Source organism: Aythya fuligula, chromosome 14 (assembly GCF_009819795.1).
Source record: "Aythya fuligula isolate bAytFul2 chromosome 14, bAytFul2.pri, whole genome shotgun sequence".
Lineage (NCBI taxonomy): Eukaryota > Metazoa > Chordata > Aves > Anseriformes > Anatidae > Aythya > Aythya fuligula.
In genome coordinates, this window is record NC_045572.1 from 254041 (window position 1) to 267172 (window position 13132).

At 60.5% G+C, this 13132-nt stretch overlaps 1 protein-coding gene across 2 annotated transcripts; it reads left to right on the plus strand.

The window, feature by feature from the left end:
* The first annotated feature begins 272 nt into the window (after window positions 1-272).
* ARHGEF37 (Rho guanine nucleotide exchange factor 37) lies at window positions 273-12455 on the plus strand. Of its 2 annotated transcripts, XM_032197238.1 has the most exons (13): window positions 273-578; window positions 3049-3266; window positions 3718-3841; window positions 4050-4197; window positions 5026-5225; window positions 6153-6283; window positions 6825-6929; window positions 8325-8435; window positions 8803-9132; window positions 9477-9605; window positions 9802-9997; window positions 10388-10560; window positions 10917-12455. In XM_032197238.1, the coding sequence occupies exons 2-13, from the start codon at window positions 3063-3065 to the stop codon at window positions 11124-11126; spliced, it is 2061 nt and encodes a 686-aa protein (XP_032053129.1). In that variant the 5' UTR covers window positions 273-578; window positions 3049-3062; the 3' UTR covers window positions 11127-12455. The 2 variants fall into 2 exon arrangements, with proteins under 2 accessions (XP_032053129.1, XP_032053130.1); XM_032197239.1 differs by lacking the exon at window positions 10917-12455 and having other exon boundaries at window positions 9802-9977; window positions 10388-10489.
* Window positions 12456-13132: the final 677 nt, after the last annotated feature.

Below are 13132 nucleotides of genomic sequence, written 5' to 3' on the forward strand. Positions count from 1 at the left end.
AGAGCCACCCACATGGAGCCACACAGCCCCAGTCCTGGGCTGGATGGGAGGAAAGCAAGAAGGAAACTGCTCACACCAGGGAAAACAACTCGGCAGCATGGTGGTCTTGCAAGGAAAACACCTGAGCCGTGTTACCAAGCCTCTGAAAAAATGGAGTGGAATTGAAAACGTGCCAGGGGGAACGCCCACTGTGTGAGCCAGTCGGGGCGGAGCGGTCAGCCAGGAATGCTGCCCTGCTGTCCTGGCCCATCAGGGCAAGGGACGTAGCCAGGAGGAGAGCACTGCCTGGCCAGGGTGCCATCCGCACCTGGGAGAGCCTGTGCCAGGCCCTGGTGTGATGAGGCAGCCAGTGCTGATGTGGGCAGAGAGGTGGTGAAGTGCCTCGAGGGGCAACGGCTCTGTTGGACGTGGTATCATTGCATCTGCCCAAGGATGGAGCTGGGAAACTCGTGACAGCGCCGCAATGCTGGCCCAAAGGTACCTGGATGGGCACCTCCCTGCTTCACAGCTACCTGGGCAAGGCTAGAGTCGCTGCTGCAGGGGAGGAGGAGCACCTGTGTCCCCGAAGTCCCAGCCAGGTAAAGCCCTCGCTGCCTGTCTGCATGTGGTCAGTTGTGTGTTCCCGTGTCCGTGTCCCCCCCCGGGTGCACCCCTCGGTGGGGCGGTGCGTGAGCCCTTTCTGCCGTGCGGCTTTTGGGACTCCATGTGCCAACCTGGAGAAGTCCCGGTGCGGCTGTCAGCTCCCCGCGGCTGGGCTGGGGATGAGCACAAGGCTGCGGGAGCTGGCCGTGCATTAGGCTCTGCCTTCTCCTAGCTTGTTTGCAGGGCTGCAAGCACGGTGCGAGCAAAAAATAAATACGTACACATACAAAATGAACATCAAACGCCTGTGGTGGCCAGCTGCGCAGTCTGCGGCACCACTTCCTTCGCTTCTGTTTGCTCCAAGCCCTGCCTGCGGCTGAGCAACGGGGCCCGGACAGGGAGCCGAGGGGATGCCCCAGGCCAGGGGGGGCTCTGGGGGGGGGGCTCTGGGGCGGGGGCCGGGCGCCGGCAGCGAGCTGGGAGCCGGGCACACGGGGCTGCAGGAGCGGAGGCGGCGGGGGGAAGCCTGCGCCTACCGCGGGCACAGCTGCTGCCTGGGGGCTCTGCCCCCGGCCCCCCGAAGCCCCCAGCTCCTGGGGAAGCCGGGACCCTGCCGCGCACCCTCGGCCCTGCCGGGGGCCGGCCCTGGCCGCCCGCGGCCCCCCCCGCCGTGACGCAGCGGGTTTATCATTAACGCCCCCCCGGCAGCGGCAGCGCGGAGCCCGGCGCCAGCCCTTGCCTCGGCCGCAGGTAAGAGCCGGGGGGAGCCGGGGGCAGCCGGGGGCTCCCACCGGCTCTGCTCTGCCCCCCGGGGGCAGGGGGACATTTAGGGTGCCGGGCCCGGGGTGCTGCCGGCCCCGGGCGCTGCGGTCAAGGATGCTGCGGGCCGGCGGGGCACTGGGGGAGGCGGGGAGCGGGGGATCAGCCTGCTGGCAGTCTGCTCGCTGCTGAGTTTGGATTTTGTGCGTCCTCCGGGGTGTCAGATGGAGTGGAGGGGAGAGGTTTCCTCAGCCTGGGAATGATCCCCGGGGATGCTGGTATAGGGACCAGTGATGCCCCAAAGCCCGAGGGAAACTAGCACAGGGCAGCAGTGGGGGGTTGGGGAGTGGGGCTGGACCCTCAGCTCTGCCCTCGCCTCAGTCCCCACACCTGCGTGGCCAGCACCACACAGAGCTCGCAGCCAGCTCTGCCAGCCCCAGCCATTCGCTTGTTTAACGATGTTTGGCGGCATCCCTCTGACTGGGCACCTCCATGGCACCCAGAAGGATGCAGGACCCTGCTCCCCATGCCCCCCTGCAGCCCACGTAAAGATGTACCCGATACACAGGGGGCAGAGATGCCTGCTCACGGGGTGCAGTTCTGTAAGGCGGGCAGAGGTGCCATGCCTTCCCTCAGCGTATGTCCGCTGCCAAGCCCAGGGCTCCTCCACAGTAGCTCTAGGTTTGCTAGGCAGGGGCATCCACGCTACCCAGTGCTCACAGCCACAGCACCCGCTGTTTGCTAGAGCAGACCCTGAGCAGAGGCTCCAGTTTGCCTACAGCCCCCTGCTCCCCTGCAGGTGCCTGGGGCTTTCCGCACCCTTGGGGCCACAGTGTCCTGCAGCTGCATGCCGGGGGCCATGCTGGTGTGGGCTGGGCTGTTTCTCTCTCTCTCAAGGCCTTGTGCCTTGCACTGCCAGGTCACAGCACTATCTGTGCTGCCTTGAGAGCTGCACCTTCCTCCTTGGCCTTGGCACGAAGAGAGGACGTTCCCCAGGAAGGGAAATGCCATGAATCAGCTTCCACTTTTCTTGTTCTCTGTGGGCAGAGGAAGCTGGAGCAGGCACCACGGTGCAAAGCACCAGGGGCTTCCAGTGCCTCTGGCAAAGGCACCCATGCCTTCACCCACTTCCTCCCTCCCCTCCTCTCCCCCCCCAGTAAATCAGTAAATCAGCTCTGCCTAGCACAGAAACGCCTGTTGTTCAGGCACTGCAAAAACACTCTTTGTACTTTGAATAGGACTCTTGAATGCGAGGCAGCACGCCAGGCGCTGCCACAGCAGTATCAGCCAGCCCGGGTGGTGCCAGCGTGGACATGGAGGCATTAAAGCCCCAGACTGCTCTCGGGGCAGGGGGGCAGAACTGGTGCTAGGGGTGCGGTGCGGCCCCCTGCCTGCAGCCGGGGCTGCCCCTGTCTGCTCCCAGCTGCTGGAATTTGGGCACGGGTGCTTGGCAAGTCCTCACCTGCCTCATGTGGGTGCCAGCCCTTGACAGCCAGCCTGCTCCTCACCCGCAGTGTTTTTATGGTTTTATGGTTTTGGAGTATGGCACTGCAGCTTGTGTGTCCTGTGCAACAAGCGTGCATCCCAGAGACGTGCCCGGGGATGTGCTCCCTGCCCTGGTACAGGGCGACCGAGCGTGGGCACCAAGCCAGACCCCGTAGAGCAGTCCCTGCTCAGCCCGTGACCTGGACACACCTGCCCTTGCAGAGCATCCCGCTGGCATGGCGAGCCCCCATGCTGAAGAGCTGCCTGCCGAGGGCACAGCCGACCCCGACGCACACATCTACGAGGAGGTGACGCTCTGCGAGAGGATGGAGCTCAGCCAGCGCCTGGCTGTAGAGGAGCTGATCACTACTGAGGCCAGCTATGTGCACAACCTCCAGCTGTGCCTGTCGGACATCCGGGCACACCTCCAGCAGAAGCAGGTGAGGGGGGCTGTTGGCACCTGTGCTGAGGCTGGGGACTGTAGGGTGAGCCCATCAAGAGCAGTGAGGTACCTGAATCCTGGCAAGGCCAGTGCTGAGCATGGCTCCGAGGTCACCGCCTGCTCACCCTGTCCTTCCAGCCTCCCGAAATGCTTCCATCAGCCAAGGTCCTGGGTTGGACGGTCATCAGGTCTGACCCAGTACAGCCATCCTAAGGCACTAAGTGGTACCTCTGTAATGTTAGAAAGGCCTCATTGTCCTGCTTGGGAGCAAAGCCAGCTCTCAGTATCTCCAAATGCCTCCTGGAATGGAGCATTTCCAGCTCCTCAAATGTCATGAGAGGCAGCTGGAAGGATGCTGGTGCTTGGGAGGGTGGGTGTGATTCCGGGATGCAAGGTCCACCTTCACCTCATTTATTTGGCTTGTTCTGGGGCAACTTTGTTCCCTTCAGCTGCCTGATCTTGACCTGGAAGGACTCTTCTCCAACATTGACGACATCCTTCACCTCTCCAGACGGTTCCTCAGGGGACTCGAGGCCACGGCTGCGCAGGAGCACGATCAGCTGCTGGGCATCAGTAAGTAGGACAGTGCCAAGAGCAGATTCATGCCAGCAGCCCCTCTGCAGCCAGGGGTCTCTGCTGGATTTCTGACCTGCAGAAAGCGAGTGCTTGGGGGCAGCGTCAGGCTCAGCCCAGCAGGGGTGCAGAGCTGGCTCAGTGTGTGGGACAAGACTCCTTCCCATGGGAAAGGAGCAGCCTCTCCAGCCCGGCCCTCCTTCCCCAGGCACCCTGTTCCAGGAGTTCAAAGAGGAGATGGAGACTGTCTACAAGACCTACTGCACCAGCTATGACAATGCCCTCCTGCTTGTGGAGAGCTACCGCAAGGACCCCAGGCTGCAGGAGGAGATCATGGATACCCTGAATGCAACAGTGTAGGTACCTGCTGCCGAGGCCACCACCTCCCTCTCCGTGGTTTGCCTCCTGGCCTTGCCCTTCTAAATAAGCAGCCTTCTCGGTGCCCAGGAGCATGCACCCATGCTGAGTGCAGGACCGTCATGGCATTGCCTGCTGTAGTTGCTGGCAGCCTCTCCTGCATCCTCTGGGACCTGCCAAACTGGCGCTACAGCCTGGGGGTCTTTTATGGCAGACCCCAAAGCAAGGGATGGGGTGGCACACACAGCCCCTGCCTGCTCCTCACCCCCACATTGCTCCCATCCAAAGGGCTGTGCCCACAGAGGGCACGGACTCCCCGGCATCACCAGAGAGACAGGCTGGCCCTAGGGGACTGCTGCTGCCCTGTCAGCACGGTCATGAGCACTGCCAGCAGCAGACATGGCAGCGGAGGAGCCGCTGGGGTTTCCTGCTGCTTGGAGCACTGCTGACATGACTCCTCAGGCTGGTTGTGCAGGAAGGAGGGGCACTGCCTGCACACCCCGTGCCTGGCAGCTGGACAAGCCCAGCACTCTTCGGGGAGGCCAGGAACCCTCCTGGGGCTGGCACTGCCTCCGGGATGGGGGGGACAGCAGCCCCTTGCCAGCACTGCCCAGGGGGGCACAGGTGGCGGGGAGCTGGGGTTCATGGCCAGAAACCCCACTGGGGCTGCAGGCACAGCTCACCTGCAGGTTCAAGGCAGCAAATCTCTCCTGGTGCTGGAGAGGCTCCATTTTCTCCCCAAAATGCTTGCAGAGAAGCATGGAGAAGCAGCAGGGCAGGAGGGCTGCTCTTTCCCATCGGCCTCATGAAATTCCCCTCTCCGCCAGGCCTCACACGAGCGCCTCGGACCTCAGCTTCTTCCTGGTGATGCCGGTGCAGAGGGTCACCAAATACCCACTGCTGCTGGGCAAGATCCTGGAGAACACCCCCGCTGGCACCAGTGCCCACCAGGCCCTCGCCGCGGCCGTCAGCGCCATGGCCCAGGCCAATGCCAACATCAACGAGTACAAGCGGCAGCGGGAAGTGGGTGAGTGGGGGCACGGTTAGGGCAGGATACATGGCACTGGCAATGGACTTGGTGCCCGGGAAGCCTCAGTCCAACCTTAGTTGTGTCCTGGTGTTTTTGCGTTAATTCCTGCTCAAGTCCAAGCTCTCCCTTCCTCTTGCCCTTTGGTGGAGCTGCAGCAGGGGCGGTGTGCCGGCAGCTCTTGGCACTGTGATCATTAAGGGGGCTGCAAGGCACCGCTGGTGCTGCTCAGACAAATGCCACCCTGGCCAAGCTGCAGGAGCAGGGTGGCAACCGGGGGGAGCACAGAACTGGTCTGCCTGCATTCCCTGAGCTGGGGAATTGGGAGGAACAGTCCTGTCCTTGGGACAGGAGAAATCAAGCTCCCCACAAACATGAACTTGCTTTTCTTTCTGGTTTTCATGGTAATTTCCCCGGGGCTGCCCTTCTTTGATGTGGGTTGTGCTTATCCTGTTGATCAGCCCCAGCCTCGCTGCTGTTTGCACCTCACAGTTTCCCTGCTTTGCCAGGCTGCCAAGGATGCTCTTACAACTTTTCCAGCCGTGTCTCATTTTCCCCTCATTCCAGCAGCTTCCAACCAGCTGCCCCAGCATGCACCGAGGCCCCTCAGGCTGCGAGGCAGGGCCAGGACAAGGGACACATCTGCCTGCAGCCAAACTGCCAGCACACAGTGCTTCATCAAACCCAGCATGAGCCAGGTCTGCTGTGCTGGGTTAGATCTGTATCTGCCTGGGCTGTGGGCAGGATTTTGGGTCCCTGCTGTCCTATGAACAATGAACAAAGCACCCTCAGGGTCCTGTGGGTGCTGTAGGGGAGGGCAGTTGTGTGAGCAGCCCCTTTGCCCGTTCCCCTGCAGAGCCAATGCTGGGTCCCCGGGGACGCCTGGCCCCTCACCAACTTTTTTCCCTCCCCACATCATGTCTGCAGCGACCAAATACAACAAGGCCGAGCACCTGACGCTGCGGGACCGCCTGGCTCGCCTCAACACCCACTCCATCGCCAAGAAGACCACGCGTCTGAGCCGGCTCTTCATGCACGAGGCCGGCTTTGTGAGCAAGGTGCGAACCTGCCTGTCCGTGGCCAGCACCCGCTGCCCCTTCCCTGGCTGCTTCTGGCACTTTCCTCCCGTCCCCAAGGGGGGGAGAGCCGAGCCTGGCCAATGCTGACTCCCAGTGGCCCGTGCTGCCATACGAGCCTCTGTCCCACTGCCAAGTGACCTAAGGGTGGCTCCTGCTGCCCCATTGCAAGGGTCAGGAATGCAGGTACAGAGCTTCCTGCCTGCCTCTGTGGGAGCTGCAGATGTTAAAGGGGAGCACCTTGACCTCCAGAAGCCCTGGAGATCCTTGGGCATCCCAGCAAAAGCAAACAAACCCAGTGGCAGGGACCACTGCTTGCAGCTGTGGCATTTTCCCCAGCAGCACCACAACCCCATGCAGTGCCTTGTTCCCGTGTGCATCCCACACACCCCAGACCTTGGCCCTTTTCAAACTCCTGCAGCCCCTTAGGGTCTCCCCCTCCTCATCCCCCAGCTTCATTACCCCTGCCTGAACCCTTCCCTGGCCTGCCTGAGCTAGGGACAAGCTGCCCTGTGTCTTGCAGACAGAGGACAAGGAATATGACAACCTGGAGGAGAAGTTCCAGAGCGTGGCATCCAGTGTGGCTGCGCTGAAGGAGAACGTGGCATCCTACATGGCACATTTAGAGGTAAAACCCTGACCACTTGCAGGGGAATGGCCCCATCCAGGCCTCAGAATGCATTTCAGAGGGTTGCAGAACACTTCCAAGCAAGGAAACAGCAGTTGGAGGTGTTCAGGGACTTTCAGCTCTCAGCTAAAATGAATTGTTGTGCTGGGGGCTTGCACAATATCTGAGGATCGCTCCTGTCCAGGGGAGGTTAAAACAAAGACATTGTCGGCAGAGTTGGGTGTCTATTGGGAGCAATCAGTCCTTATGCTGATCATTACTGCAAGGTATCAAACAGCTGAAAGTGCTAAATGTTGTTCAGCCTGGAAACTCTTGCATTAAGAGGCAGAAGGCAGAAGTGTCCCCAAATCAGGCACGACAGCAGACTTCCTTTTGGAGGTGCCCTGGGTCAATAATTGCTATGATTTTCTCATTGAAATCCCTCAGGGCATCTGAAAGAAATGAAAGTATGAGTGATGGCAAAGCTTGCAGTCCCCAGACACTATTATCAGGAAAATCTCAGGAAATTGCAGAGGGTTCAGAGAGCAGAAATGCGAGGGGTGGAAAGATCTTGTCATGAAAATATTGAGAAAGGTTCCCCAGGTTGGATGGGGACAGAGGAAAATGGGACAGGAAGACTCCCTGGAGCCCAAAGAGTGGGTAAAAAGGACAGAAAACAAGAGGATGGCAATCTGCACACCAGTGAGATGTGGCAGGGTCTGACTGTTCCCCAGGACATTGGGTGTGCCTGGAAACCTGCCTGGCACTGCCCCATGGGGAGCTGCATCTCCATAAGTCACCTGCCTGGCTTCAAGCAGGGCATTAGAGGTCTGCAGACAGGCCTGGCAGCCTGGGAAAGAAGCTGGGGTAGGAGTCATGCTGGGCTTGGATGTTGGGGAAGGTGCCTGCTGTATTTGTGCCATGTCTCTTTCCCTCGGAAAGCTTCTTGCAGCCATCCCAGGGAGTCAATGAAGACATTCCCATACCGCAGGGGTGGCCTGGCCTCTCTCCACACTGGCTGGCAGGGCTCTGTGTATGCCTGTGCCCCCAGCACAACGCAGAGGCAAACCTTGCTTCAGACATTGCCAGGAGCACCTCTGCAGGGTTGGGGAGCAGCACACAGAGCAGTGGTCAGAGCTGCCACCTCCTACTCACAGGGTCAGTCCCTTTTGTATTTCCATCTCCAGTCCCTTCTGTGGCAGGGAGGGCCGCAAAGGAGAGGTCACCTTTCCCATCCCACCCCTCGTGCTCTCCATAAATGCTTTGCACACAAACAAAAGGAAGCCCCAAAGCTGCTGGAGCACCAAACCCACATGTCAGGGTGGCGTGCCTTTGGGAACGTGGGTGTAGGTGAAGGTGGTGGGCTGGTGCTGGGCAGTGCCTGGAGGCCAGCCCCCATCGCTCCCTTCCTTTCAGGCGTTCCTGGTGCCGGCCCCACACAAGCAAGAGCTGCAGATGGAGGAGGGCCCTGCCCAGCAGTACCAGCACCTCGCAGAGCACCTCCACCGCGCTGTTTTCCCCGAGTTTGTGAGTGCTCCTTCCCTGCAGGTCTTCAGGGTCACAAGCAAGCAGTGCCAGGGCTGGCTGCTCCCCAGGGGAAGGGGAGCCAGAAATTGAGGGTGGCCCCAGTGCAGGGAGTGTCCTCAGCAGCAGGCGCAGCCCCAGGGGGCCTGTGAAGCCCTGGTTTTGTGTGGTGGCCAGGGTGACTGCTCTACCAAGGGGCTGCTTTGGCAGGCATCCCACGTGGATGGGAAGGACACCTCGGGAGCTCCACACTCCACACAAGCCCTCCACCCAGTCCCCCAGGCCTTTCCTAATGCACAAGACAGTGCCCCATGCAGACTGCTGGGCCTGCTGGGGTTCACATGGAGACTTGGGTCCTCTTGCCCCACAGAAGCAACGCCTGGACAGGCTGGTCTGGCAGCCCCTCTGCAGCCTCTCAGAGATGCTGGTGGGGCCACAGCAGCTGGTCAAGAAGCGCCTGGACAAGCTGCTGGACTACGAGGAGATCCAGGAGCGCAAAAGCGAGCTGGGCAGTGTGACGTACGATGAGGAGGCTGCCATGAACACCTACCTCGCCATCAATGCCCTGCTCGTGGCCGAGCTCCCGCGGTTCAACCAGCTGGTTGTGCAGCTCCTGGGGCAGGTGCTGGGCTCCCTCTGCGTCCTGCACCAGGACCTGGCTGCGGAGGTCCTGCACGAGGCAGAAAAAGAGCTGAAGCAGGTGGGAGAGGCTTTGGCGTGGGGGCACATGCTGGTGTACGTGCTGAGCCTGACCTCCCTTTGGGCCGTGAGGGCTCTGAGGGCTTGCTGCATCCCCAGCCTGGGTGGCTGGGGGCTCAGGACAGGACCTGGGCACTGCTCCTTTGGGCGCAGCCCAAGGGCTCACAGCCAGAGGGCAGCAGCTCTTGTTGCTGAAAGGGGATGGATCTCAACTGCAAGGTGCATCTTCAGCACTCCGTTCTCTTGCTTTGTCACCTCTTTTCTTCTTGCTCCTTCTCTTCTGACCCTACCCACAGCTCTGTGCGTCCCTACAGGCCCCTCTGACCTCAGGGTCTGTCTTCACAGCTGCCCCATGGCCACATGCCTCTGCCCGCTTTCTGGAGGCTGGTGGAGGACACTCTGCAGCAAGCTGGTGCCCAGCTCTGTACGTTCACCCAGGCGTTTGAGACGGTCACACCGAGCCCTGTGACACAGGTAGGAGCTGGGAGGGGTGTCCTGGTTCAGCAGGACTGAGGCTGCATGGTGCAGGACATCTCCCGGGGGGAGGCTGGCTCAGACAGCAGCACAGGAGGTCACCGCAGCCACAGTGTGCAGATGGAGCATGCACACGGAGCACCTCGGCCTACTGCATGTCTGACTAAGAGCTCGTATGTCTCTTGCTCCCCACCAGCCCCTGACCGCTGCCGAGGAGCGGAAGGTCCTTTCCCTCGTGAGCAAACACGGCCCAGACAAACTTTACCAAGTGACAAGCAACGTCAGTGGCAGCAAAGACTTGGACCTGACCTTGCAAAGGGGACAGATTGTGGCTCTGCTGCAACGCGTCGACACCAAGGGCAACACGAGCAGGTGGCTGGTGGATGCTGGAGGTACTGCAAGCACTGCGGGGAGGCTCTCCCTGCCTTGGCACCAGGGTCAGAAAACAAATCTGAACCATTTTCTCAGCTTGGATGAAGCTGGCTCAGACCAAACACAGCTCTGCTTTGCCAGCTACACATGTAGCCTTTAGCTCTAAACCTTGGGTTTCCCCATTTGTTCCCTGTCGTGGGTGGGAAAGCGGAACCCTGTGCATGCAAACATCCTGAAACCCCTTTTTTGGGGTTTTGTTGCTTGATGTTCCCTAGCAATGGGCCAGTTTAAGCAGGGCTCTTGTGCCATGCAAGGCAATAGCCAGGTTATCCTCCCTTTCTCCTCCAGCTAGCCCTACATGTGTCAGGCAGCAGGGCTGCTTGAACAGTGTGTATGTGCATTTCCTCCAGGTCCCCGAGGGTTTGTGCCTGCTGGCAAACTGCAGCCCTATAGCCCAGTGCAAGGCCAGCAGACCGGGATGCAGATGCCAACCCAAGAGAGTGTCCCAGACAGAAGGCGACATTCATACACATCACCCGAGGCTCCCAGGCCCCAGGTGGCCACGTTCACCCCGGCTTTCCAGGTGAGAGTGGGGGACACCCCCTGGGCTGTTTCTCACGACCCTTCTAGCTCAGTGCTTGTCCCTGCATGTGGGTGGGGATGTGGACCTGCTTTTCCAGCACATGGGATTATATATATGTGTAGCTGTTTGCCTGGCTGGAGTGGCACAGCTGGGATTTGCCTTGCTGGGACCTGCTGTGGACAGAGCAAAGCAAGTTGTGCCTGGTGGGATCCCCACCGTCCCTCCACTGATGGCAGGATTGTGCTGCCCTCTTGGAAATAGCCTCTGTGTCCCCTATAGATCCTGCCCTGCCTGTCCCTTCCCCTCTTGCCTCCTGTTCCCAGCAAGGGCTCCCTCCCCTCCTTCACTTTCCACAGATGGTCGCTGGCTTCTCCTTCACCGCCAGGAGTCCGCAGGAGGTCAGCCTGCAGGCTGGGCAGCCCGTGGTGGTGCTGGAGCCACATGACAAGAAAGGCAGCAAGGAGTGGAGCCTGGTGGAGGTGAACGGCCAGAGGGGCTACGTGCCCTCCAGCTACCTGGTGACAGTCCCTGTCCAGGAGCCCATGGGCTGGAGCGTGCCTGTGTGAGCACCACCAGCCCAGCACCCCAGGGCGCAGGCTTCGTGCTGCTCTTAGATGAGAGCCATCTGCTTGGCACCCGAGGAGCTCCTCACAGAGATGCTGGAGGGGGGTGGCTGCATGGCCCTGGGCTGGGGAAGCAGCAGGATATGGCCCAGGGGATGTGGGCACAGGCACGGAGGTGGAGAGATGTGTTTTGTGCCAATGGGCACAAGGGCTGGAAAGCAGGAGGGTGACATGTCCCATGTGTGTTTGCTTACTACTGGGAGACACAGAGGGAAGGCTCGGGATGGAGTGCCAGCAGGTGGCTGCAGGTTTGCAGGGGTTTGTTGAAATTTGTGTCAGTGGGAAAAGTGTCCCTACGGATGGTGAGATGGAACTGTCTATAGGTAGTTCAGGTCCAAGCTGCAAAGGCTGTAGTGCCACAGAGGGGTGAGGGGAGGTAGCTGGTGCTGCTCATTTTCTCTCCCAGCCCCAAGGGGTGAGCTGGGCTCTGCAGTACCAGCTATTCCTGGGCCAAACCTCAATGGCCATGGGACCTTACCTGCAGGCTCTGTCCCCAGGAGGTACCCTTGGACGTGGTGTGAGGCTGTGGAGCACCAACGTCCCTCACTTCTCCCAGAATATTTCCCAAACCCTTTGCACTCATTCCTGTCCCAAGCCTCGAGCTGCTCCCTCAGGGTGAGCAGAGGGCACAGGTCTCTTCCAGCCTAACCACAAGGAAAAATAAAGGGCATAAGAGTGCCTTTAAATAGCACGGTGAGGACACGCTCTCCTAGGAGGAATGCTCTGGCCAGGCAGGTGGAACATGCTTGTGACCAGGGACAGGGGGATGGTGGGCAGGGATGGCTCCTGGCCAGGCGCCGGGGCCAAGGTTAGGCATTGGAGCAGGGTCATGCCTGTGGCAGATGCTCCCAGCCCGGGGTCTCGCCATGCCCAGGGCTTTGCGGGGTGGCTGCTGCTGCCTGCATCCTGCCCGCTGCCCTGCAAGTTGTTTGGTGCTGGTGCAGCACCGGGGCTGATTCACATCCTGGATGTGGAGGCATTTGGATGGTGTCCACACACAGGGTGTGCCAGCAGGGATCAAATCTGACCTGCTGGCCCCTGGCCTACTTGTTTGTGTGCTGGGGGGTGCACAGTGGTCTAGGCAAGGCCGGTGTGGGTTAAACTTCTTGCTGGCACAGAGGGGTGCAGAGCCCTGGGAGGGTCTGCAGAGCCAATATGTTGGCCTAGGATTGCATTAGCTTCATGAGCATGAATTGTGTGCGGAGCAGGAGCTCCCTTTGTCCCCACAGTGGCCCCAGGCAGCATGCTGCAGACGTGCCCTGCCCCATCTTCCTGGAGACGGGTGGCCCAGGAGAAGCAGGACCCCCAGGACCTGCCAGGAAAGCTGGCTGCAGGGCCAGAGGGGGGCTGAGCCCGGCAGAGTGTGGCCCTGGGGCTGGGAGGTGGGAAGGAAGGCACGAGCAGCGCTCCTGGCTCCTGCCTTGCACAGCCAGCACCTGAATTGTCTAATAAAGTGTGAAATTGCTTTCATGCTCTGCTACCTTTGCTGAGATGGACCATCATTAAGGCACCTCCCTTCCCAGCCAGCAGCCGGCTGCTGCCTATGTCCCTGCTGTCACGGCTCTGCCAGATGAGCCATGGGCTCGAGCTGTGCCTGGCTCAGCCCAGCAGCAGTGCTGTGCCTGCTGGTACCTCCAGCCAGTACTGAGCACCCTTGCCTCCTGCTCAGCCCCTGTCCAGAACATTGCGCCCAGCATCCAGCTGGCCGTGAAACCATGCCACAGCGCTGGGACAGGGGCCGCGGACCCTGTCTTTCCCCCTGCCTGCCCTCTGGATGCCCTTGGGGATGCCAGGAGGTGGTGCTCCCTGTGCCAGGTGCCTGGAGCCCTGCTGGACCCTTGCTCTGGCACTGCAGGAGAGCAGGGCTGTCCCCCCACCGTGCAATGACTGATTACCACCGAACCGCCAGCATGTGAGCAGGGACCATTCGCTGGCCTTAATAGCAATAA